The 25017-nt window shown below is 47.7% G+C and overlaps 1 protein-coding gene across 1 annotated transcript; it reads right to left on the bottom strand.

The window, feature by feature from the left end:
- Positions 1–23134: 23134 nt before the first annotated feature.
- Positions 23135–23923, bottom strand: LOC146857734 (uncharacterized). The gene has a single exon (XM_085647071.1). It carries the CDS (start codon positions 23921–23923, stop codon positions 23135–23137), a length of 789 nt encoding a protein of 262 aa, XP_085503197.1.
- Positions 23924–25017: the final 1094 nt, after the last annotated feature.

The following is a 25017-nucleotide window of genomic DNA, read 5'->3' as shown; positions in this document are numbered from 1 at the left end:
CCAACGCTGCTTTTTAGGTCTCGCCTACGCAGCGCACAGGTGCTGCATAGGAGGGCCTTTAGCCGTCGCTCTGCTGATTTTCAACCACTGCCCTCATGCTTGTGGCGGCATCCACCTTGCGGAAGCAAGCAGGGGCGCGCCACAAGCACGAGTGCAGTGCTTGAAAATGAGCAGACGGCGTGCGCACATTTTTTTTATCTTTGTTAATTATGAGCATGCGCGCCCTTTCGCTGCTCACCGCAGATAACACTGCTGATGTTCACAACATTGAGAGCCGTTGAAGACAATAAATACCAACGTAAGAAGAAAAACATCTTCACACTTTGCAGTAGACCTTTTTCTAAGTCACGACCTCTAAACTTAAAATAGACAGATGCACGCGCGAACCCAGTATAATTGAAATGTACATACTTTGTACCAATTTGAGAACTTCTCCACCTTTTAAAAGACAAGCGGACTTAGGCAAACAACATCAGCACATTCAGGTTTCTGTGGGGCCAACTAACTTAATCTATGGGGCCAACTAATTTAACAAGTCGCTATAGGTCTTGTAGGACACTGTTGCAAACCCCGAACTCCGCAACATAAACTTAGTTCCACCAACCTGTGCAGTGAAATCGCCTTCTGTACAAAAGTGGCGTGGGAGTCTTTTCTCTGTCACTCACTTTGGTAACTAAAAACCAGGTGCATGTTAATGGCTGCAGCTCTGTTCTTTTTCTTGTACTGCTTATTGTTTGCAGTTGTTAGATACTAAGGCTGGCACATCTAATGCTGCCAGGAATGAGGGGTTGTGATGGAAGGTGCTGTATATAAGATGTGCTTCAGTTATCCAGCTTAACAATGGTCAGTCTATCGCCATCACGGTAGCAAAGCATGACTTGGTTTTCTTGGTGTTGTAACTCAACATCTGCAGCTCACACCAGATTTAATCAAGGACTGACAATGATAACAGGCTTGTCCTTGGTCACAGAGCTATTGGCTTTGCAGTGCCATTTTCTTTTCCTTCACCATAAAGCATAACAAAAAGCATTGTAAGATGCGTGTTGTGGAATAGAAAGCTCCTGGAATAAACTAAGTAGTGTAGAGCAATGCAGGCTGTGCAACGTCCACAATAATGTGGCTGCATATTTATGCCATTGTAGCCATTGTGGAACTGCTTTTCGAACGTTATTATTAGTGTAAGATGCCAAGATGGCTAAAGTGAGACTTTATAGAATGCTAAATAAGTATAAACCATAGCAAAGATTTTGGGTAAATCCAATACCTCTGTGGCCATGACCAGGGCGGTTGGCTTTTCCAATGCTTGTTTGTATAAGTAGTGTAAAGATAAATCTGCATTAGAGGATATCTGCAGTTACAGACCCCTTGTTTTCTGAGAATTTTAAACATGTAGATTCATAAAGCTATGCTTTAAATCTTTTGTTTTAGAATCCTGGTCCACATTTGCACCTTTTACCTTTCAGTGCACTTGGTGCAGTACAAGAGCAGTTTATTTTGTCTTTAAAAACAGCTAGAACTGCTCCTAGAATATGATACTCTATGCTGGCATCTTATACCCACTACACTTTAAGTATCTTTACACTGAGACCTCAGTCTGATATTCAGGATTGAATTTGGAGGTTTGAATCTCAACATGCCACCATGAAACATCTTCACTTTGTATTTAATAAAGATCTGCGATGTGCGGCTGGGTCCTCAGTTACCACTGTTAAGTATCCATACCTAAAGGGACAATGTTATTGAATTACCCCTGGTAAGAAATCTAGGAATCTCAATAAGAATATTCTAGAAAAGCGAGCAAACCCGGTTACAGATAGGAGATGACATCACCTTCATGGTTTTATGGAGAACATCTCATTGTGGACAGAAGTTGAGTCACAGCCCTTTTTGTATAGCTGTCCCTCCGCTTTCACCACAGTTTACCATCTAAACACTTTAGCACAAGGGCAATAACATAACAAGCTATTTTGCTACGCTTTACATAATAATTCGAGAAGTGCATTTTGTTTGTAATGCACATTATAGTTTTCGTAAAATTATGTGTATTCCACGAAATACATTTCCCAGCATCTCAAGTAACTTTTGTTTGTAAGGGTGTACCTTGCTCAAAAAAAGTCACAGTTCCCATTCACGGTCCCAAAGTTCCCATTCTGCAGTTTCTACATACTGCAAATGAGAACTGCAAGCACCCGTATTTGCATCTATTAATTAAAGTTTAAAAAACGAGAAGTTCTGGCAGTCACACGTCACCAGCATGCCACAACTCTTTTGGGACCTTATAAGTGGTTAGCCATGCAACAGTTGATGTTGCACCAAGGATATTGTGCTGGATAACTAAACACTTATAAGGTCCCAAAGGCGAGACCTACTGGCTATGCCAATGCTTGTTCTTTTTTGAAGCGTTGTTGCGTGTTGGTCCGATCACCGTGGTGGTAGGCAGCTCGCCTATGGCTTCACAAAATTTGATTATGATGAATCAGATTCACTGACTGCCAGTGCCTGGCCTAGTAGCCTCCACGCCGGCCGGCCGGCCGTACACTTATGATATCTCGATAGGGCCTGCCGCAGTACTGGCCTGCCAGGGTTATGTAAGTTAAAGACAAGGCTCTGCCCGCACAGCCCCTGGCTCGCTGACTTTTCAAAACATGGCGCGCTGCCGCACACAAATTCGGTTCCCTGACGAAACGCGGTTTCTCATGTGTGGTCTCACGCAAGAACAAACGGCTGGGTACCACCGGGCATGCTCCGAGTGACCCCTTGCCTAAAAGATAGGCAAGCGGCATTCCCTCTTCCTTCCATCAGGGTACAATTATGTATGCGGGTTTCTCCCTCACAGAAACTCATGAACTGATGGTCGGGTCCTGTAAAATAATAAAACAACCCTCCGTCCGTACATATATTCTGAGGCGTCAAAAATCTTGGCTGGAATTAATAAATCCAGCGCATGGCATGCGCTCCAAAACAATTTTATTCAAGAGGAGTTTGGGCTGGTCTCACTCACCCAAATGCTTGGCGGCATCCTATACCAGTCCTCCTAACAGACAATATTCCAGATTAATTCAGGATTTCAAATTGAAACCTTGTGCACGCACAACGCACGCACCCCATCGTTCTAAAAGCTCGTCTTGCATAAAGTTTGCAAGCATGCGACTGAGCATGGAATGTATATAGTGCCACTGTTGTTCCTTTGGGTTTCTGACTTTCTGTATGAAGATCCACGAGTACAGGAGAATGCACTCTGTGGCTATGTGTCTTTGCAGTGGAGCTCAGAGCCTCTATTGACAAGCTGCAGGCCAACTGCAGTCTATGCTCACTTCTCGCCCACAGACCGCAGTTCTGGTGTCGCGAGACCCAAGTAGGCAGAGGCCAACTTGCAATAGTGGGGCCAAATTACATCCATTTGAGGCACTAATGGCTATATTGCAGCAAAATTTGCAACAGTTAAAAAGTGCACTAAAAAGACATTTTCACCAATCGACTGCTACAAAAATAAATATTCCCTCTGGCTGAGCTGTAGAAATGTAAATCCTAAATTGCCCATCACTGGTGCACATGGAGGCAATCTGCCTCCAGCCTGTGCCTATGAACGATTGACTAACTGAATGGAAAGCCTTGGGATGGGAAGGATTGTAGTATCTGCATCGGTCTACTGATCAGGTTTCCTTTCCAGAATGGTGATTCCCCCACATCATAAGTTCACCTACGTGGGCGTCCTGCCCTCTGCCATCATCCTGTCGCGCTGCTCTGGCAGTCCTGGAATGCCCGCTATCGGGGATGAGACAGAAAGGAAATTAGAACCCCTAACGGTGGGTGACTCGGGACGGCCATGGCTCCATTGCCTGACATTGGGGCAGTTGCGAGTTTTAGTATACATCCACATATTTAGGTTCTTGTATTAAAAGATCAGTGAGAAGAATTATCTTCACACTCTTCCGAATGAGAGCTTAATCACAGACCGCACAGTCAACAATGGTTTACCCCGCTTTACCCCGATTGAGTAGCTAAGCTCTTGTTTCAGGTCTTTTAAATCTCCAGATATTATTCATGGCTGTGTACCTTCTCTTCGCTGTCCTAGACATCTCTTCTGAACTGCTGATTCAGTAGATTTACTTGCTAAATCTAATGATAAATTTCCACATTTTGTGTTATATGGCCGTGTAGGCACACAAAGGTGCCATCCAAAAACCTGACAGGCCTGTTTTAATCAATTTCAAATAAAGAAAACTATTTTTATAGCCAAGACACGAATCCAAGTACAGCTAAAAGTCAGCGTGCAGCATGTTTCTGGTAACAGTTTCTCCAAAAGCCCACTTTTCTCTTTGCATAGCTTGTTAGGAGCTCCCTCATCACGCCCTTTATAAATCGAACTGCTCCCTTCAGGTCGTGCTTGCATCAAAGGTTAGTAAAATGACATCCACCCCTGGGCATTTCTATGACTGTGTTGTTTGTCAGTTCTTACTATCAACAGAAAAGCCAGATCACGCAGTATTTATTAGCTTATCACTTATTTATTTATTCTAATTACTAGAATTTGCAAAGCAGTATATTTTATAGGCTGTGAACGCCATCATACACATAAGATTATTTTTTTGAATGAGATGGATAAAATAGCTTATTCAGTACAGTAAAATAGAAAATGACAGTTCGTGATCTGTGCTAAGCATTTTATGCATTTGAATAATGCTCCCACCGTTCCTCTTTGGTTTGATGTACAGAGCTGCGCTGCCTTTGGAATTGTTTGTGCTCTAGAAGAACCACAGTGTATGTGTACATTTATATCAGGACCGGCGGACAGGGACCGGCCGGGCAGTTAAGTTAAAGCGGCCCTACTGAGCCTCTGCCCATGAAGTATCCTCCCTTGCTTCAGAGTGGCTAAATATTCGTGCAGGCGGCCAAAAAAAACGGGCTCGTCTCGCAGTCCTGGAATGCCCGCTATCAGGGATGGCACACAGGAACTTGAATACGGTAGCCACGACCAGTGTTTTGGTCACACTAGAAAACCCCTATCACAAGCTTTCCCCTGATACCACCATGGTCCATGCTATTAGGTGCTTTAAATGTACTTTTGATTTTATCTTTTTCAAAATGTTCACAGGGCAGGGGAACCTCCTATCAAAACCTTACTAAGAGGAAGGCTCCCTTGCTGAAATTTAGATTGGGGATTACATCTGACTTTTAGCAGTGCCAGTTGAGGATATGGGTGGATCTAATAGAGTAAGTGGGTGAAGCCAGTGGAGTAAACGGGTGGAGCTGGAGAAAAGTAGGTGTGGCCTCCAACAAACATTTGAGCACCTGCACTTCATATTTTACAAATTAAGCACTGCAAATTGAAGGTCGGTTTAGATCGGGAACTCCTCACCAAGACAAGGGAGGGTATGCCACGATTACTTCCTGGTCATTTGCATTGCTCCTAGCCCTAATTGTCTTCATCCTAGTCATTACTAACCTGAGGTGTTGGCGGGCGACGGCGGTAAGCACATGCAAGACGCAGTTATATGGGTAACTAAATATATACCGCCTCCACACCAATGGCGCAGCACAATTTATTGTCACAACATGCGTCACTCTGACCTAACCAACACTGTCTCAACAGTAGGGACATTAGGGCCCGCATGGAGCCCTCCAGTAGTGTGCATGCGTACTACAGAGCCCTCCCTTTTCTTTACCACTCTGGTCTTCCACACGAGGCCTGGCATGTCAGGAGAATGCTAGCCCCTTTCATGCCACTAAGATTTCTGGGGTGGGCGTGCTATTCACCTTTCTTTACTGAAGTTTATTTATCCTGCCTCAAAGTGTGTGTGTGTGGGGGGGGGGGGGGGGGTAGCTATGCATATAACTAGTAATGAGTGGGGCGCGCGCAGTTAGTACTAGGAGTACTGAAGAATACCTTTGGTACAAATTCGCGCTAAACAAAGACCAAAAACAGTTTAGCTACCACCTTTAAATACAATGATTGGTAAAAGGAAATCCTCGAACTGGGAAAGTTATATCGTGATGACATGGAGTCCTGGTAGCCCTACGCACCGGTGACGTACACATGAGAAATACACACCACCACAACACACCCACTTCCCCAGAGGAGCCGCACATACAGGAGGCACACGGGTGAAACAAGCAAAACAGGGCTAGCACGCATGCGCAAAACACATAAGTTACACTATATACTGCGGTACAGTTACAGCAGTTTGAAAAGACAGGCGGGAAACACGCACACGTGACAACTGTGAGCTGTGGAACGAAAGCGAGATCAGAGCTGCCTGCTCTCTACATAGGGGGGAGGCGGGGGGGAGGGGCGTCTGGGATCTCGTCCCTCGAATAGAGGCAGATGGAGCCTTACGCAGACTGACAGATGGAGGGTATCCGGGGTGTGGAGAGAAAGACAAAGGAGGAGGGGGAAGGGCGTGAATAAAGCGCAGGGGGGAGGGGTGAATGGTGTAAAGGGAGGGGTGCGGGCTTTCAGTTTTATATAGCGCGAACTCGACTGAAAGGTATTTTAGCGCTTTACATTACACAAGGAGGACGTCCATCGTTTTAGGCACAAAGAGATGACGCTATTTGTCCAGAATCACAGGACTGAGCGGCCCTTTATCCCACAACGCCCCAGGTCACCTGTCCATCCAGAGCCGGAGCTCGGGGTCTGCAACAAGTGTCCTTGGGCCGAGCCCTCGGGCCGAAGCAGGGATGTCTCAGAATGCAGCCAAATCCCTTCACGTAATTGAATAGAACAAAACATCGCCCTGCCCTGAGCAGCAGCCCACCCCCCCATGCCCGGAGAGGGGGGTGGGGGGGAGAGGGGATTTGGGGAGCTGGAAGCTAGACGGGAAGAGTAACCCGCGGAACTAACTCCCATAGAGAAATGAAGGCTACATACATACACACATGCATAATTGTACAATCCAAACCACCTGTAACACTAAAAGGGAGAAGCGCCACTTAGTTTTCTGGGGGCTTTTATTCCCAACGTTTTGCGTTTCTAAGCGCTGCTAATGGCAACTGTTTGTATTGTCCAATTTAAAACTGAAACATTTATTTGATGAGCGAGTTCGAGCGCTGCGAGGCCAAATAAGTGGCAAAAGCGAGCTATATAAATGTCAAGTAAAATTAATATAGAGGTATCCCTCGGAACCACCGTAGATGTCATCCTTGGCCCATGTTAAGGTTACACTGAAGATCTGCCAAGCCTGCTTGTTTCTCAGCAAATGTAAACGTCCAGTATTTGTAAAGCGCCAAAAATTACCCGAAGGTGTCAAGGCGCTGGGGGCCCTCGGGAAGATTAAGCAAGGTATTGCCCAGAGTCATATGGTGCTGGTTCCAGCGTCAGTTGCCCTGCCGCTGCGCCACACCTCTTCCACAAGGGAGGTTAGGTTCTTAAAGCCTTCCTCAAGGATCTCCGCGTGGCCCTGAGTAGGACCGGCAAGGTGGCCTTTGACCTTTTAGCAGCTTTATACCCTCTCCTTGCTTCTTGCTGTTCTCTTGGAGGGATTGTGCGCTGTTCTGCTCGTGTTGTTTTTCCAGGGCAGGCTGTGTCCCTATTTCCTTTCAGGCTTCATTTTATAGAACATAGACGAGGAGCTCCTTTAGGGGTCGTCGGATAGCCCCACTCTTGCACTTTTATTTACACAAGGCGCTGATGTGTTCTGTTGCTTTAACTTGCTCCTCCTGCTGTGACCACCCCTGACATGTCTAGCGCAAACCCTCAGGTTCAGGACTGTGGGGCTCGCTGAGTCAGAGATTCAGTAGCCAACTTTGAGGTTTAGGTGGTCAGAGGCCCTACAGCCTTTGATCCTATGAATGCTGCCCCCATCCAGCCCACAATCCCAGCTTCGTTTTTGATAGTGGATCATCCCTCATGCCATAGATTAACAAACCTACATCTGTGGGAAAAGGCATGGAAGAAAATCCTATCTCGCCTCAAATTCCATCCCAGTAAAGGGTTATATAAGCTGCCATGGTGCTCTGGACTTGAGGATGGCCATTTCTCGTATTTGGGTCTTCCTACATATTACACAGCCAGGCTGCAACTAATTCAGCACTCTTCAGGCCATCCAGGGTTGTATTGCTCTGTTAGAGCCCTTTGGGAAAAGCTCCTTGACTGTCTCTTACCCCCCCCCCCCCCCCCCAACTTTATCTTAGAAGCTTTTTCCATTTTTCAGTGGACCATCAATGGGCGCAGTCTTTCTACAATCCTTTAATTGTTGACACAACCTTTTTCTTCTTCATATGCCCTTTTCACCATTCCTGCTGTAACTAGCTCCTGCTGGGGGTGCTAATCAGTTCCTTTATCACTTCTAGATCATTCCATTCTTCCAGATGCTTTCAGGAAGTACTGTCTCACCTTTCGTAAGGTGTTGAATCCTGGATTTTTCCAGTATGACTGCATAGTTCTCTTTCCTTTTGCTTTTCCTTAGTGTCTGTTTTGCACCAGGATACCTTTGTGGGTCACAGGGCGCTCTACAAGTTTTCAAATCTATCCTATTTATTAAGCAATGTGATAGTTACATATTAACATCACATACTAATGGGTTTTATATGCATGGGCAGGGCAGCACACCATGGCCAGCTGCTTCCGCAGGAAAGGCATTGCACAGAGTGGCATTCTAAAAGAGATACTTTCTGTATGTTGCATACAGATTATTTTTGTACATTGCCCATTGGACACTACTCTGGGTCGCACTGGGCCGGTACTTTTGGCAGAAAGATGGTACATGACTATGCCCTGTACGCCATGGGAACAGGTCATGCCTTGTGTGCAGTGTCTAGTGTACATGGCAGCAGGCCATACCCTTCGGCTTCTACAAGCAGTGGACGGCACACAGGGTCTAGAAAAAGGGATTTCCACTTAGTTGGTGATACAAAGCAAAGGGGAAAGTGCTGTGGCTAATAGCCGCAGGGAATGGTCTGGCACTATGTCCTGCCAGTACTGGTGTGGGAATGACCGCATACTGGGCTTGAGTAAAAGCCATTCTCTATATGCAGCTCTAACACAACTTTACTGTAGACAGGAGGACTGAGTATGGCCATGCACTGAGTTCCAATTGTGAATACTGACAAGCCATGCCCATTGAATACGGTTATCAAGGGTCTTTGTACAGGACGTGGCCAATGTACAAGTTCTGTGCCCTGGGCCTTCTGAGCATGGATATTACGTCATAACCTGCAGGAACTTTGGGCACAGCACAGAACACAGGCCATGTCAAAGGCCATGTGTGGTGCCTGGTACTGCAACCTGACAAGTAGAAAATGGCTTGTATCCAGTACCCACAGGTCATTGCTTGCAGGCAGTGTGCCATGGCTGTTCATCTGCACAGCACCGAGGGGACATGTCTGCAGGACTTGTGGGTCATACCCTCCATATCTTGCAATTATAGTGCCCGTGCATACAGCCTGAACTGTAGGCAATGGCCAACAAGAGGGTAATTAAAAAAAAAAAAGAATTCTGCTTAATATTATACACATATATATTTTTTTTAAAAATGGGTATTTGAACTTTGTTTTCCTCTGGCTTATGACCACTTTAATATGGCCGCCATGATCAGCGATGCTCTAGTGTTCAACCATCAAGCGTGCGTCATACAATTATGTAAACTGTAGGACACATTGCTCATACTGTCTCTTCACCACTGAGGAATCCAGAGCTGCTGTGTTTAAATCACAAGCCTCCCTTGATGCAAGCTCGTCCACGCCACGTGGTAAGTGCTGCACAGGACGTCATTTCTTTAGATCTAAAGACTAGAGATGGTGTTGCCTATTTTGACTTTGTTCTAGCTTACACTTACAGCCCTTGACTGGCTATTTTTTTTTGATAAACAACTTTTTATTTTTCACATAGGCAGTAAAATCAAGGAGGACATACATAAGGGCGTTGAACGCGGCATCAACCAGACCTGACACGAAAGCAGTGATAAACAATAGCATGAGCATTCTCTCCCATCCCCACCCCTCCAAACCCACCTAACGTATCCCTCCCCCTAAATCACGCCCCCTAGCCATTTCCCCCATATTTTGCGGAATCTTTTGGGACACCCCCGGGCCGCATACAGCGACCGCTCCTGCGCAGCACACCAGTCCACCCCTCTCCTCCATTTGGCCCCCGTGGGCGGGTCCGCCTGCTTCCAGGCGGCCGCGATATCTCTTTTGGCCACCACCAGAGCCGTAGTTAGGAAGAATTTCTCGTTACGTGTACCATCTAGCCCCTCTGTGATCCCCAACAGCGCTAGTCGCGGGTCATGGGGAACCTCCCACCCCAGGACTTCAGTTAGTTCGGCCTCGATCTCCGTCCAGAAGGTGTCCAGCCGGGGGCAAGACCAGACCATGTGGAAGAAATCTGCCGGCTCCTCCCTGCATCGAGCGCATGAGGCCACTTGGCTTATACCTGCCCGAAACAATCGCTCCGGGGTGAGGTAAGCCGTGTGTAAATAATAAAGCTGAATAAGCCGCAACCTGGCCGACGTAGTGATCGTTCTGGGAGCCATAAGGGCGTCACGCCAATCATGCTCGTCCAGTGGACCTACCCAGGTCTCCCACCGCTGCTTCAATCCGTTTCAATCCACCGGGGTGCTATTGACCAGGGACCGATAAATACGGGATATGCCCCCCTTCCCCAGACATCCCAGCATCACCTGGGCTTCAGGCGGGCTATGGTCGGGGAGTCTGGTGTCCAGAGATACATGGGACTGGAGCGCGTGGCGCAGCTGGAGATATCTATAGAATTGCGAGGGGTGCAAAGTAAAACGGCTCTGGAGCTCGTTAAAGGAACACATATGGCCCCCTCGCCAGACATCTCCCAAGCAGGAGATCCCCAGAAGATCCCAGACCCGGAAGCAGTCGAGCCCCGATACCTCCCGCAGCCAGGCGCCATACCAGAGCGGCGTCACCAAGATCAGCACCTTAGACCAGCGGGTATGCCGCAAGACAGCCCGCCATGCCAGAAAGTGGGCCCGCACGACCCCCGGTAGAGTCTGAGGGATCGCCGCACCATAGAGCATGCCCTGAATGGAGGGGAACCCAGTAAGCCGCACCTCCAGTCTATAGGCCGGATCATCCCAGCCTCCCGAGAACCAGTCGTGGATCATCAGCAACCGCGTCGCCAGATAGTACAGGTAGAGATTTGTCATACTCAGGCCGCCATCATAAGAGGGAACCCGGCAGCGGTCTAAGGCCAACCGCGGCCTACCTCCTCCCCAGAGAAATCTAGCCGCGGTCTTGTCCAACTCCCGAAACCAAGGGCGGGAAAAAGAGCAGGGCGTGTTTTGCAGCATGTTCAAAAACCTAGGGAGGATCATCATTTTATAAAGAGCGATTCTCCCCAGTGGGTTCAACGGGAGCGATTGCCATTTTGCCATGTCGGATCTGGCCTTATTAACCACAGGGGCCACATTAAGGGCCCAGCAAAGTTCCGGGAGCAGGGTGACCCAGATCCCCAGGTATTTAAAGGATAATCTCCGGATGGGAATGTCCGACTGCCAATCAAAACATTCCCGCGAGGGATGCAGCGGAACCAATACAGACTTCCTGGAGATCAGACGGAGACCAGATGCCTGCCCGAACCGACGAAGAGTCCGGCGCACCCGAGGCCCCGAGACCGCCGGCTCCGAAAGATAAAGGACATCATCCGCATATAAAGCAATCTTATCTGGGACCATGCCTGGCCAGCTCCATCCGTAGAGAACCGGGTCCGACCAAACCAGCACCGCCAGGGGCTCTATCGCCAGGGCGAAGAGGAGAGGCGAGAGCGGGCAGCCCTGCCGAGTCCCTCGTCCTATGGTGAATGCGCGGGACAGGGCCCCGTTGACCAGCACTCGAGCCCGGGGGGCCGCGTACAGAACCCGAACCATGGCCCGGAACTGGGGGCCGAACCCCATCTGCTCCAGAACAGCTCCAAGTAGTCCCAGCTCACCGAGTCGAAGGCCTTCTCAAAGTCGATCAGCAGAAGGGCCAGGTAAGGAGAAAGGCGTCCCCTGTGGGCCAGCGCCAGGCGCAGGCGCCGCAGGCAATGCCTGGTTCCCCGGTTTGGCATAAAGCCGCACTGGTCCGGGTGCACCAGCGAGATAAGAAACGGGCGCAGCCGCTGCGCAAGGATGGTAGCGTATATTTTGAGCTCGGTGTTTATGAGCGATATCGGTCTGTAGTCGGAACAGGACTGCGATGGGGGCTGTGTTTTCGGAAGGACGACTATAGTAGCAGTATCAGTGTCCCTTGGGAACGAGCCCTTCTTTGCCACCTCTGCGAAAAGGTCCAGAAGCCGCGGCGCCAGGATATCCCGGAAATGGGCGTAGTATTCCTGGGGGAAGCCGTCTGGGCCCGGGGTCTTTCCAGGCGCCAAGCGGCCGATCGCCTCTACAACCTCTTGTAGGGTAATAGGCAGGTCCAAGGTCTCAAGGGCCTCCTGCCCCAGTCGTTCGAGAACCGCCCCGTTCCCCCCCATCAGCTCCGCAAGGGAGATCTCTGGAGCCCGCTCCCGGTATAGCTGGGAGTAGTAGTCAGCAAAAGCGTGAGCTATCGCCACCGAAACCGTTTGGGTCACCCCCTCCGAGTCCGTAACAGCAGGAATAATCCGGCCAGCACGAGGGTAGGAAGCCAGCCGGTGCCTTGACTGGCTATTAAGACATGTCTGACCCTGCCACCATCGGGAATACGTAACTAGTGAGTTTAGTCAGTACCTGTTATATATCTGGCTGAAAGTTCCAGTCTTTTGGACCTGCACAGCCATAGTTAATCCTTTTCACTTACCTTTTTTAGACCAAACCAGGTCCATTTCTACACCCGGGCAAAGGTAGATTTTTCTGTCATTTTTTTAAAATACTTCTTTATTTCTCAAGTGCATGGTCAGATAAGCCACAGATTTTCACACCGTTTTGTACCACAACACTACATTTTTGCAGTGAGGCAGGCGTGTATTCACCATTGCAGTGTTTCGGTTTCTTTCTGTTATAAACAACAACGGGGTTATCATATTATACAAAATGTAGTTAGTCCTGAAGATGGTCTCATGTACTGAGCACAATAGGAGACCGAAATGTCTGCGCAGTTTCCGCTACTCTTTTGCAAACGTCAACCGTAGGAACAAATCCTACATCACATGGGTCTGTTCTTCAGATTGTTCTTGATTTGAGAGTGGAGTTGACATATGTCTGACTCATAAGTGGTCAATAATATTATATGGACAAACTGCACACGGGATAGATGTATGCCTGGTTATTTTCTTTATATGCCTGTTAATGTATGTATATCAAAAATACACACAAAAGCCAATGCAGGTAAGAGCGGTGGGGTGGTGGAGCCGGGTTGGGGGGGGGGGGGGATTTGACAGATAACTGCAAGGGAAAATTAAATAAATAATTATTTTTCCTTGTTGTCGTCTGTTGAAACCCCTCCCTCCCCCCACACCGGGCCCCACTACCACACCGCTCTTACCTGCATGGGCTGCTCCTGAGTAAGGGTGGACGGAGTGCTCCGCTCCTCCCACGGAGTATACGTAGGGCTGTCTGCTTCGTGCTCCACGAAGTAGGCGTAGCAGGCAGCACTACGCTAACAGCACGGCGGAGCAGAGCTGCCCGCCACCCGCCTCCCGCCCGCCCTCATTTTAAAATAATTTTAACTATTTTAAAGTATGAAAATTCCTAACCTGAGGTCGGCGTCCCGGGGCTCCCTCTTCCTGGTGCAACCGCAACTTCTTCCTCGCAAATGCGCATGCGCGGACGCCCACGCATGCGCATTCCTCGTGAGAAATGCGCATGCGCGGGCGTCCGCGCATGCGCATTTGCGAGGAAGAAGTTGCGGTTGCACCAGGAAGAGGGAGCCCCGGGACGCTGACCTCAGGTAAGGAATTTTCATATTTTAAAATAGTTAAAATTATTTTAAAATGAGGGCGGGCGGCGCGTAGTGGGGCTACGCGGAGCGCGCAAGTGTGCGTAGATTTGGCCACACTACGCGATGCTCCATGTAGCCCCACTACGCCCACTACGTCCAGGCTTACTCCTGAGTCAATGTCAATATCTATATCATTGGCACTGGATAAGTCATGGGAAAGTTCAACCATACATGCAAGACTCACTCTCAGTCCAAGCAAGAAAGAACATCCCGTACTTGCGCCTCACTGCCCTCAAGATTTCGGATTTCAACCCAAAATGGGCACGGACAGACAACATAATCTCCTGCCGGTTATGCAATTACCACAGGGAATCCTGGCTACACCTTTTATGCTGCTGCCCCAAGCTGGGCGGCGATCGTCGTTGTTTGCTGTGCCCAAAGGGAAAAGGGCCTCAGAACTTGCAGTGAGGCCTCGGAATGGTGCTTTTCCGAAACTACAACTTGTTTACTTGCCTGAGCTGGCAAGTTTACCCATCAAATTAGAATTGCACTTGATTTCCATCAAAAGGCAGCAGATTTCAGGGTCCCTGTTATTCTGTAATGAAAATCATCTGGTGCCCTAACCCTGTCAGTCGTCACCTAACCCAGGGGCTCACCGCACGGACACTGGGATCATAAAGAGAACGTGGGGCCCACTAGGGGGTACACCAACAACTTTTATTGATGACAATTGACATCTTGGAAGGGAATTACCCTGATGGATTTTTGAATAACCACTGATCCCTACAGGAGTAAAAGCGTGAAAGGGTGGTGACCCAATATTTTGATTCATTTTTAAATAGAAGTTTTAAAGGGACATACAGTAGTAAATAGAGCACATGTAGCCATGGCGCTATTTTAAGTTGAATACCGGGTTGCTCCTGGGGGAAGGGTGATTGGGAGGGGGCGTTGTTCATGTGTTTAATACTGTAAAGATTTTAAGTAATCGCACAGTTAGTAAAGATTGTACTAATGTACTTACTCACTCAATATCTATATACTTGTAGATCTGTTTTTTTCATTTATTTTCCTTATTTGAATTTCTTTTCTTTATTACTATTTGTTTTTTGGTTCTAATGCTGTTAAACAATTGATTGTGATTAATTCTCTTAGTTTAATTCAATGTGTAACACACATTAGACGGTCAAATATCTGAATTAAGAAAAATAATTCGTTTTTTGAATGACCCCTTTATTGGCCATTGACTATAGTTGATTCTGTTACACAAGCTCACACGGGGTTATTGGGGTGCCCTTTTTTGTAGCATATGTGCTTACAGCCTACCAAAAGGCTAAGTTAAGGCCATACTGAGCTATTCGTGTCCTAGGCACACTGGCCACTTGGCATAATTACAGGCCATGCGCTGAAGATTTTACAGGCTCGAGGATGTGCGTAGTCCATAGCTAGAAGGCACTGCATCGAGAGGTAATGTGCACAGTACATGGTCACAGTCAAGGCTTGGCAGGTATTGCATAGGCATAGGCTATGACTTATGGGTACTATGGGCGGCGGGCTATGCCCTTCAAATACTGTGGGTAGTGGACTGCAGACAATGCATGACCACAAGCCAATGCATGTTCCCCGTGGTCCATTAGATATGAGCATATGCTGTATTGTGTGCAGGGCAAGGTCTTTGCCCAAACCCTACACACAGTAACCATAGAGGATAGTCACAGACCCTGCCATTGGGTGCTACAGATAGAATGAGAGCACACTGGGCACGGCTGGTCAGTGACATCACTGATGACATCTCAAATGACATCACTGATGACATCACTGAGGACGTCATCCATGTAATAAATTAGTGCATCTTCTCACAATCTAATATCATCTTTGATACAGCGACTCAAAATTTCAGACGGCCATTATCAAAACCATAGATACTACACTGCCAATAACTACATACCCACTCATTGACTCTTAGGTCTACACACACCTCCACTCACTCATCTGTAGAGTCACTCATACTTACAGTCACTCAGTACAGGACTATCATATGCATTTATACACCTATATAGACACTCAGACACCGCCAATCATCCATAGACATACTCACACACCTAGTCAATCATGCAAATAATTAAGCACACTCCAATTTACTCACCTATACAGTTATACACACACAAGTTCATTTACTCATAAAAATACTACCACATTCTTACGCTCTTATACAATTACTGATACAAGCACACACTCATCCATACAGCCACTCTCACAATCACACACTCTCACATATACCCAGTTATATACTCTTACACACATATACCCTGCCTTTCACATATGTAGTTACTCACACATGTACCACTAAGATATACATTCAATCACTAACACACTGATACATACACTCACCCAACCATACAGTCCATCACAGATGCACTCTTAAAATCGTGCACCCATAGAATCACTCACTCACACATCTATGCACAGTCACACACACCCTACCCACACAAACACTCATGCACCCATACAGATACTCAGACAACCAATCAATAACTCACATAGACACTTATATAGCTATTCACAAAACCATGCAGGCACTTATACACCAACAGACAGACAGATACAGACATTCACACAGTTTAGTCACTAGTCTGCAGTAAGATACGTTTAATGACTCACTTATAGAGTCAGTCACACACCTACTAAATCATCCATTCACACACTTATACAGCCACTCATTCTTCCATAGGTTTTTCCCTATATATATTAAACATATTTAAAATTTACAGATACACACACTCACTGGATGACGTCTTCAATGATCTCATTTGAGATGTCATCAGTGATGTCATGAGTGATGTCACTGACCATGTCATGAGTGATGTAATATGTGATGTCATCAGCAGTGCATTGCGGGGGCGCGCGAGTTTTAGTTAGCTGAACTAACTATAACGGGGGAATTTCTAGGGTTTTGTACACATTGCCGCCCCAAGAGGATGGGGCGGCAATGTGCGCGGTGCAACACCAGCAGATGGAAGAAGCCACTCTCCCACAGGAGCACCTATATTCTTTTTCACAAAGTCTAATGGTGATCTGAGACCAGGTGTGGGTTTTCGAGAATTAAACACTATCACACTAAAGAACTGTTATCCATTACCTTTGATTTCTGTACTCCTTGATCAAATATTCACTGCTTAGCTTCTCATCAAAGTATACTTGTGGGAGCAAATTATTTAGTTTGTATGATAGCAAGTGATGGATGGAACATTGCCTTTAACACAGATATGGACATTTTGAATATTAAGTCATACTGTTCGGCCTATGCAATGCACCAGCGTCTTTTCAACATTTGGTAAGACTTTGTCTTTCAAGACATTCTGGATATGTTTGTCATCCTCTACCTAGGCACCATATAATCCTTTCTAAGGACTTGAAATCCCACAGACAACATGTCAAGGAATCAGTATGAATTCACACAAAGACTCCGCAGTAGTAAAATGGCCCTGTCCACGACATGTGAAAAATATACAGAAATTCTTTGGTTTCATCAATATTTATAGACACTTCATTGAATCATTTCATGTACAACTCAAAATGCAAGCCAGACTTTCTGTCTTTGCTAATGTTCGTTATAATTTTCTTTGACCATCAACACCCAGGGGTCTCATTCCGGAATGTGGTTTTTTTGTCTTTTGTGGGTCTCCTTGCAAACTGTGGGCCACCTTGTGCCCCCATCAACACAACTATTAGCCTTTGTAATCATTGTATGCTGCTATCACATATACATCATCAAACTTGGCATCATTTAGCACTTTCTAATTCTCCCCCAGCTTCCTGTCCATTAATGCTGAGAAGGGCAGGAAGAGAGGTGACCCTTTGAACTGCCCACAGAGGGATCTGCCCACTACTCATCCTTTGATCCCTGCATGCATGCTTCAAAGAAATGAGGATGGCTCTCTAATGGAGTGAATTAATCACTTTTGCTGCAGTTCAAATTACTAAAAGGAAACAACAAGCATCACACTTTCATGGCGGGGCTAGCGACTTGTTATTTTCTAATATTAAAAGCATTTACTTGAAATGGCACTTTTATTCAAAACTCTGCACAGAGAATTACTATGCAATTATTATTATGGTATCGGATCACATATTTTGTCCATTGACCTTGGAAGGATGAAAAGGTGAGTTGGCCATGCCAGGAAAATGACATATCACCTGTAGCTGAAATATAAACACACACTTACTGCACCCCTACAACATACTATGGAGCAGAATTACAAGAACTGATGTATCTGTATCGAGGCATCAGATTTCTTGCGTCTGCCGCATATGCTCTAATGACGCCATGGATGTGCTGTACTTACAATACAGTGCTCCATGGCTCAAGGATTCATGGATGTGTCAGAAATCCTTACGGATCTTTTGTCGCTAAAGTGACGCATTTCTGGTATTGATCGTAAGACTGACCCAACTCCAGCAATGCGTCAGAACGCAGAGGCGAACCCGATATTAAAAGCCCTGCACCAATCCTTATTCCTGGTTTGAGAATGTGTAGGGACTTTGTCACACTAAAGTCGTAGAGTGACGCAGTGAAAGTTGTACATTTCACTGCGTCAGTTCTATGGGGCGTTTAACGTGGGAAAGCCTACCCTGCATACATTATACCTGGCGCAGGTATAATGTGACGCAGGCCTCTACAAACTGACGCTTTGGGCCCAGTGCGTGATTTTGTAAATATGGAGCAGTGTGGAACACTAATTGTTTCACCGCTGCGCGAAAAAAAATGATGCTGTGGTGGGGCTAGCGCCTTGTAAATATGCCCCTAGTTCTCACCATTGAGTGCTTAATCGACTGAACTTTATTTAAAAAAATATGCAGTTTGAATGCTAAGCTCTAACAAAACTCTGAATACATGCAACATAGAGAGCATGCTCCCCTTGTGAACACATATCATTTTAAACTTTCGATGCTCGGTATTTGACCTAATCCCGTTAAAGTCTGATGTAGTACATGGCTGTGATGTCACATCATATGACGTCATTATACCATGTGTATGTTAATTATCATCAACTCTTCGTCCAGGGTTTATGCCCGGTCTTTAGATAATAGATTTAAACCTCAAAATAGCTCAGTATGATAAATAGGGCGTCTACTGTGGAGACTGGTGTCTAACCAAGAGCTCAGTTGACATTTCTTGTTTGCAGTTTCAAACAGCACGAACTCGACCCAAATGCATTGGGGCGCTTTATGCGAGCAGCGCTTCCATGACAGAAGGCCGCCTCCTGTCGCTTTTCATCTGGAGAGACAAGTCGGAGGGGCGCTGCTATTGCTGTGAAACAACCATGAAACGTGAAGGTCACAGGCACCAGTCCAAACCAAGCACATTAGAGTGGCAATGTGCAATTGACTGATTATATGTAATAATCCCAGTCAAATGAGTCATGGGATTCGTTCTATACTGAAGACCTCTGGTTCCAGTTCCTGTAAAGCAGCCCAGGTGATTAATGTCCTGGATACACAGATGTGTTGCCGGGCATAATTACCCCAAGTTGGTGTCTCAGCAGACTGACAAATTACTTCGTCTGTGGTAGATAACAATGAGACTTTTACATATTTTACATAGTATACTGACAAAGGTTATTTACAGTGCTTACAATCTGCAAGGCTGTGACTACAGGCTTTATTCAGTGTCATATTATTAACTCAAAAATGAGACTCTATAGAGGTACGAATTGGCTGCCTAAATACTATAGATGAGAGCGACGCTTGGTGGAGAGCGCCACTTGGTGGCTTACAGGAGTATTAATATTATTAGCTCACAATTTGCAGTCGAATCAAAAATTAGCTAGCATTCGCGCCAAGAATTTTCAATTCTATTAAGGACACGGAGGCGAGGATTATGCTTCTCTTTCTATTTATTGCTACTCACAGCAGCCAATAAAAACTTTTGTTATATAAAAAACAACAACATATCCCATGATGCATATACCACATCACTTCCTGCAGGGCCCCATAAGAGCCAGTAACACCGGAACCAGTCCTCTTTCTTTGCTCCGAACAGAAGTCCAATAAGTATTAAAGTTCAACAAGTATTAAAGTTCAACAACAGCAGCTTCCAACGTGGAAGAACACCAGACCAACTGGGAAAAACGCCACTCCGTACACCGGATTAATCCATCTTTTTGTCAGATCCTGAAAGAACAGAAATAAACAACCCGTAACTTCTGTAAAACAGAGTATATACAACACGGGTGGGCAAAAATTACATTACAGTAATTTAACCGGGTGGGATAATCCTCGCCTCCATGTCCTTAATAGAATTGAAAATTCTTGGCGCGAATGCTAGCTAATTTTGGATTCTATTACAGGACCGGAGGCTTCGTATTATGCTAGTTTAACGCTGAGTAAAAACCACAGAGGATATATCACCCACCGGTTTATAATAAAATTGTTTAAACGTGGATTCAGACGACCAGTCTGCAGAATGCATGATATCTTGCACCGTAGAACCCAGCATGAAAGTTTTAGAGGACATGGCGCCTCGAACAGAATGTGCACCAAACACTTGGGTATCCACCCCTGCCTCCTGCATAACATTTTTTAGCCAACGGGCTATGGTAGCCGCAGTAACAGGTTTATACGGTTTCTGTAGAGCTATTAACAATTGTACCACACCATCAGGTCTGAGGGACCTGGTACATTCCTCATAAGCCTTGAGGCATTGAACCACACACAGTTTAGCATTATCTGGAAAAGCATGATAATCCACACTACGTGACATTGTCTTTGTTCTGGAAGTGATCGAGAATGATACTCCCTCTGGAGTAAATACTCTACCTGTAATATCGAGCGCTTTAACATCCGAAGAACGTCTGCAAGCTGCTAGGCAAAGTAACATGGCCAGTTTGGCCGACAACTGTTTCCTGGACAACCTATTGTTGTCCGGCCAACTATTGAAGAAAGACAGAACCAGTGAGACGTCCCACAAAGAGGAATACTTTGGTTTGGGTGGATTGGCTACTCTAATGCCCTTCAGGAGTTTACAGATTAAAGGATGCATCCCGACAGGCTTGCCTTCGAGTTGAGAGTGGCCTGCCGAGATGGCGGAGCGGAAGTTATTGACCGAGCAGTAGGCTAAGCCTTGCGACGCCTTCTCCGAAAGAAAATTTACAATATAGGGTAATCCTGCCCCCACGGGATCCACATGCTGTCCCATGCACCAACGAACCCAGCATCCCCAGGCTGAAGAATATCGCTTCCTGGTAGAGGGGGCCCACGCTTGATTGATAAAGCTCGCAGCCTGGTCCAAAAATCCTGGCATTTGCCAACGCTGCCTGAAAGTCTCCAGGCCATCAGGGACAGATGCCCCGATAGAACCATCGGGTGTGTCTCCCCCTGAGGGCCCTGGAGCATGGTCGAGGACCAGGGAATTCTCCTGGGGAAGTCGCAACTCGCCTCCATCAGCAGCGGGAACCAAGGCTGCGACTTCCACAAGGGAGTCACCAATATCACTTCTGCTCTCTGGCGCATCACCTGAGTGAACACTCGGGGAATGAGGATGAACGGCGGAAACGCGTAATTCAACTTCTGAGTCCACTTCTGTGCCAAGGCATCTGTCGCCAGCGCCAGAGGGTCCGGCCTCCAGCTGAAAAACTGCGTCATCTGACGGTTCAGCCGGGAGGCAAAGAGGTCGATCTCGCAATGTCCCCAAACTTCCTGTAACCAATGAACCACGTGTGGGCAAAGTTGCCAGTCGCTGTAGTCCCTGAGGTGGCGAGAGTTCCAATCCGTCACCACATTGGACTGACCCGGAATGCACTCCACTATCACCGATATCTGGTTGGTCAGGCAATAATGCCAAAAGGCTTTCGCTATCTCCACCAACATTGAGGACCTCGTGCCCCCCAATTTGTTGATGTACCGGACTGCCGATATGTTGTCCATCCGAAGAAGGATGCAACACGAGATCTGCCTGGGAGCCAATGTCCGGATCGCAAAGGATCCTGCTAGGAGCTCGTGACAATTTATGTGAAGATTTAACTCCTCTAGGGACCACCGTCCCCCTGTGGAAATATTTCCGCAGCGCGCTCTCCAACCCCAACGGCTGGCGTCGGATTCTATGACCACCTCTGGTAAAGAGCCGAAGATTGCTCTGCCGTTCCATGCCTTGACGTGGGCCAACCACCATTGCATTTCCTCTCTCACTTCCTGGGAGAGAGGGACCACATCCGTGTAAGAAAGGCCCTTCTGTAAGTGCTGGATCTTTAGTCGTTGAAGGGCCCTGTAATGCAGGGGCCCCGGGAATATCGCCTGAATGGATGACGCAAGGAGGCCTACCATTCGGGCAATCCCCCTGAGCAAGACCATCTGCTTGGTCAGGAACGAGCGTAGCTCCTTCTTGATATCCCGTAATTTGGATTTCGGAAGGCAGAGTTGGGCGGTCTGAGAATTTATGACGAACCCCAGAAAGTCTATCGTCTGTGCGGGAGAAAGGACCGATTTCGGTTCGTTGATCACGAACCCCAGATTTTGCAAAATATGAATGGTCATGCGTAAGCGTTGAGTCACTAGCTCCGGAGATTGCGCCATAATGAGCATGTCGTCCAAGTAGACAATCATGCGAACCCCTTGCTCCCTGAGGTAGGCCACGACCGGTTTCAGTACCTTGGTGAAGCACCACGGTGCTGAGGAAAGTCCAAAAGGAAGGACCAAATACTCGTACCACCGGTTCCGCCATTGAAATTGAAGGAATCTGCGATGGGGACGATATATGGGAACGGACAGATAGGCGTCCTTTAGGTCCAGACGGACCAACCAGTCCCCTTGTTTCAATAGATCCGCCAACAGATGGATGCCCTCCATCTTGAAATGTTTGTAAGTTAGAAAGTGATTGAAATCTTTCAAATTGAGTACCAACCTGTAACCGCCTCCTTTCTTCCGCACCAGAAAAATATTGCTGCAGAAACCGCGAGGGCCCTCTTTGCAAGGAGCTATCGCGCGTTTCTGCAGCAATCCTTCTATTTCTGAATCTATAAAATCGCACTCGAGTTGGGAAAAAGAAAGCTGCCTGGGGCGCTGTATCTGACGGGGCGTCTGAAAAAACTCTAGGTGGAAGCCCTGAACTGTCTGTAGTACCCAAGCGTCGTGTGATATCTGAGCCCAATTGTGATAGAAATACCGAATACGCCCCCCCAATGGAAGAGGAAGTAAGTCTGGAGCGCTCACCTGAGGACTCGGCGGGCTGGAATCCTCCACGATAGGATCCTTTGTTGAAGCGTCGCTTGTTGAATCGCTGCCTGGTGGGATAAAAGGTGCCGCCACGGGTGGAGTCCCAATCACCTCTGCCTCAACCGAAATCACCTCGCTGGGGACCTTGGGAATGCTGACGGCCAAACGAGCGTCCCCGCCCTCGTCCGGCCCTATTGAAAACACCGGCGTGGAAAACGCGCTTGATCCCGGCCTGAGCCTTGTCCAGGGTCGTGAACGTGCCCACGTACTTCGCAACGTCCTTAACAAACCGGTCACCGAAGAGGTTGCCGTCCGCCAGTGACCCAGGTTCCGCCGCAGCTAACTCTGTAAGATTGGCGTCCATGCGCATTAATATTGACTTCCTGCGCTCCGTAGATATCGCGCAGTTGGCATTCCCAAGCAGGCAGATAGCCCGTTGGGTCCAGCCTGCCAGCACGTGGGAGTCAATAGTGCTCCCCGATTCCTGTGCCTCCAGGGCCATCTCCAAGATCTTTGCTAGGGGCCCGACTACGTCCAGGATCTTGTCTTGGCAACCCCGCCAAGCGCGATCAATCCCTTTCTTGGGGTCTTTGGTGAACTTTTTCAGAAAAGTCAGCATGCTGGGGTCAATGTCTGGCGTCTCTGCCACTTTGTCGGAGAGGTCTGGTCTTGGGCATTCTGACCTTAATCTGTTGCGCACCTCTTTATCAAACCCTTTGCGCAAGTTCTCGTGTAAGTACGCGGCCACTTCAGGAGCCGGTAACCAGTCCGATGATCTGGGGTGCACAATATCTGCGGGGTTGAAGGTAAAGGGTGTAGGAGCCGGCGGGGAGGGCTCCGCATGCTTAGTCTTCCTGGCCTTCTTTTTAGGAGGGGAGTCCTCCGGGGTGTCAGAAGAGGTGGACATAGACTCTGTGTCAGTGTCCTGAACCTTCTCACGCTCTCTAACCGGGCGCGGAAGCGCCTCTTAGGACTCCGAATGCGGCCAAGACTTATCCCGGGAGTCACCTGACATCCCTTCTGTTTGTTTAGGGAAGCCATGCTTCTTTGCAAACCTCTCCAGCTGCTTAGTGATGGGCTTTAAAGCCGTCGCCAGGGCTTGCTGTACAGTTCCCGGAACTGTTTTTTCTAGGGCCTTGTTGACCGACTCCTGGACAGAAGCATCCAGGGCCTCAACAATATTATCTTCAATGGGCAGGTCCTCCTACCTCCTCTTCATACAAGGTATCATCCTCCTCATAATGCACCCACGTATCCATAGTGGAACCACACTTGTAGCGGTATTTGCTCATAAGGTAAGAGCAGGGAGGAAAAATCCAAGGGGGGAGCCAACCCACAGCACAGCAGCACCGGTACCTAGCTCCTCAGCAGCAGCTGTAGACAATTATTACAGCCCACCGGGCGTAGTGGAGCCCAAGAGCAAAATCAGATACAAGGAGGTGTGCTCTCTCCAGGCCCAGGTCGTTCTTGCAGCCAGCCAGGCGTCAGCAGTGCTCTTCGAGTGAAATCACAGCTCAAATGCCTAAAAGTGAAAGTAACAGGGTTGTTTCGACGTGCGTAGCCCAAATCCTACTAAAAAACAACCAGATTGGGCTACGCACGTGGGAACACTAACGAAACCAAAACTACCAGGCTCCTGGCGTCAGGGCATACAGGGGAAGCCTCAGCGCCCACAAGTCATAAATTCTTGCACCCGCCGAAGGCGGGGCGGTACCGGGTGCTGAAGGGAGTGAAGCGCAGCGCGCTTCCTGAGGCATGCGAAGCGGCCGAGCGCCGCGTCTAATATCGTCAAGTTTAAAACATGCGCTTTCGCGCCTCGGCCGCTCGTCGCTTGCAGTGCCCCCAACCCCACCGCGCTCTTCCGCGGTGGTCACAAGCGCCGCAGCGCGATTCCCGTACACTTCAACCCGAAGGTTGCAGAAGAGATCCGGCGCTCTCGCCGATACTACCGCACACTCGCGGCTGTCAACGCGAACACAATATAGGCATTTCAATTGCTAC

Source organism: Triturus cristatus, chromosome 3_2, assembly GCF_964204655.1.
Source record: "Triturus cristatus chromosome 3_2, aTriCri1.1, whole genome shotgun sequence".
NCBI classification, from domain to species: Eukaryota; Metazoa; Chordata; class Amphibia; order Caudata; family Salamandridae; genus Triturus; species Triturus cristatus.
Note: the sequence above shows the minus strand (reverse complement) of the source record. Positions and strands in the feature narration are given on the sequence as shown.

Excerpts from the sequence above, each read along its gene's own strand:
- LOC146857734 (XM_085647071.1), bottom strand. The coding sequence starts at position 23,923 with ATGTCCACCTCTTCTGACACCCCGGAGGACTCCCCTCCTAAAAAGAAG.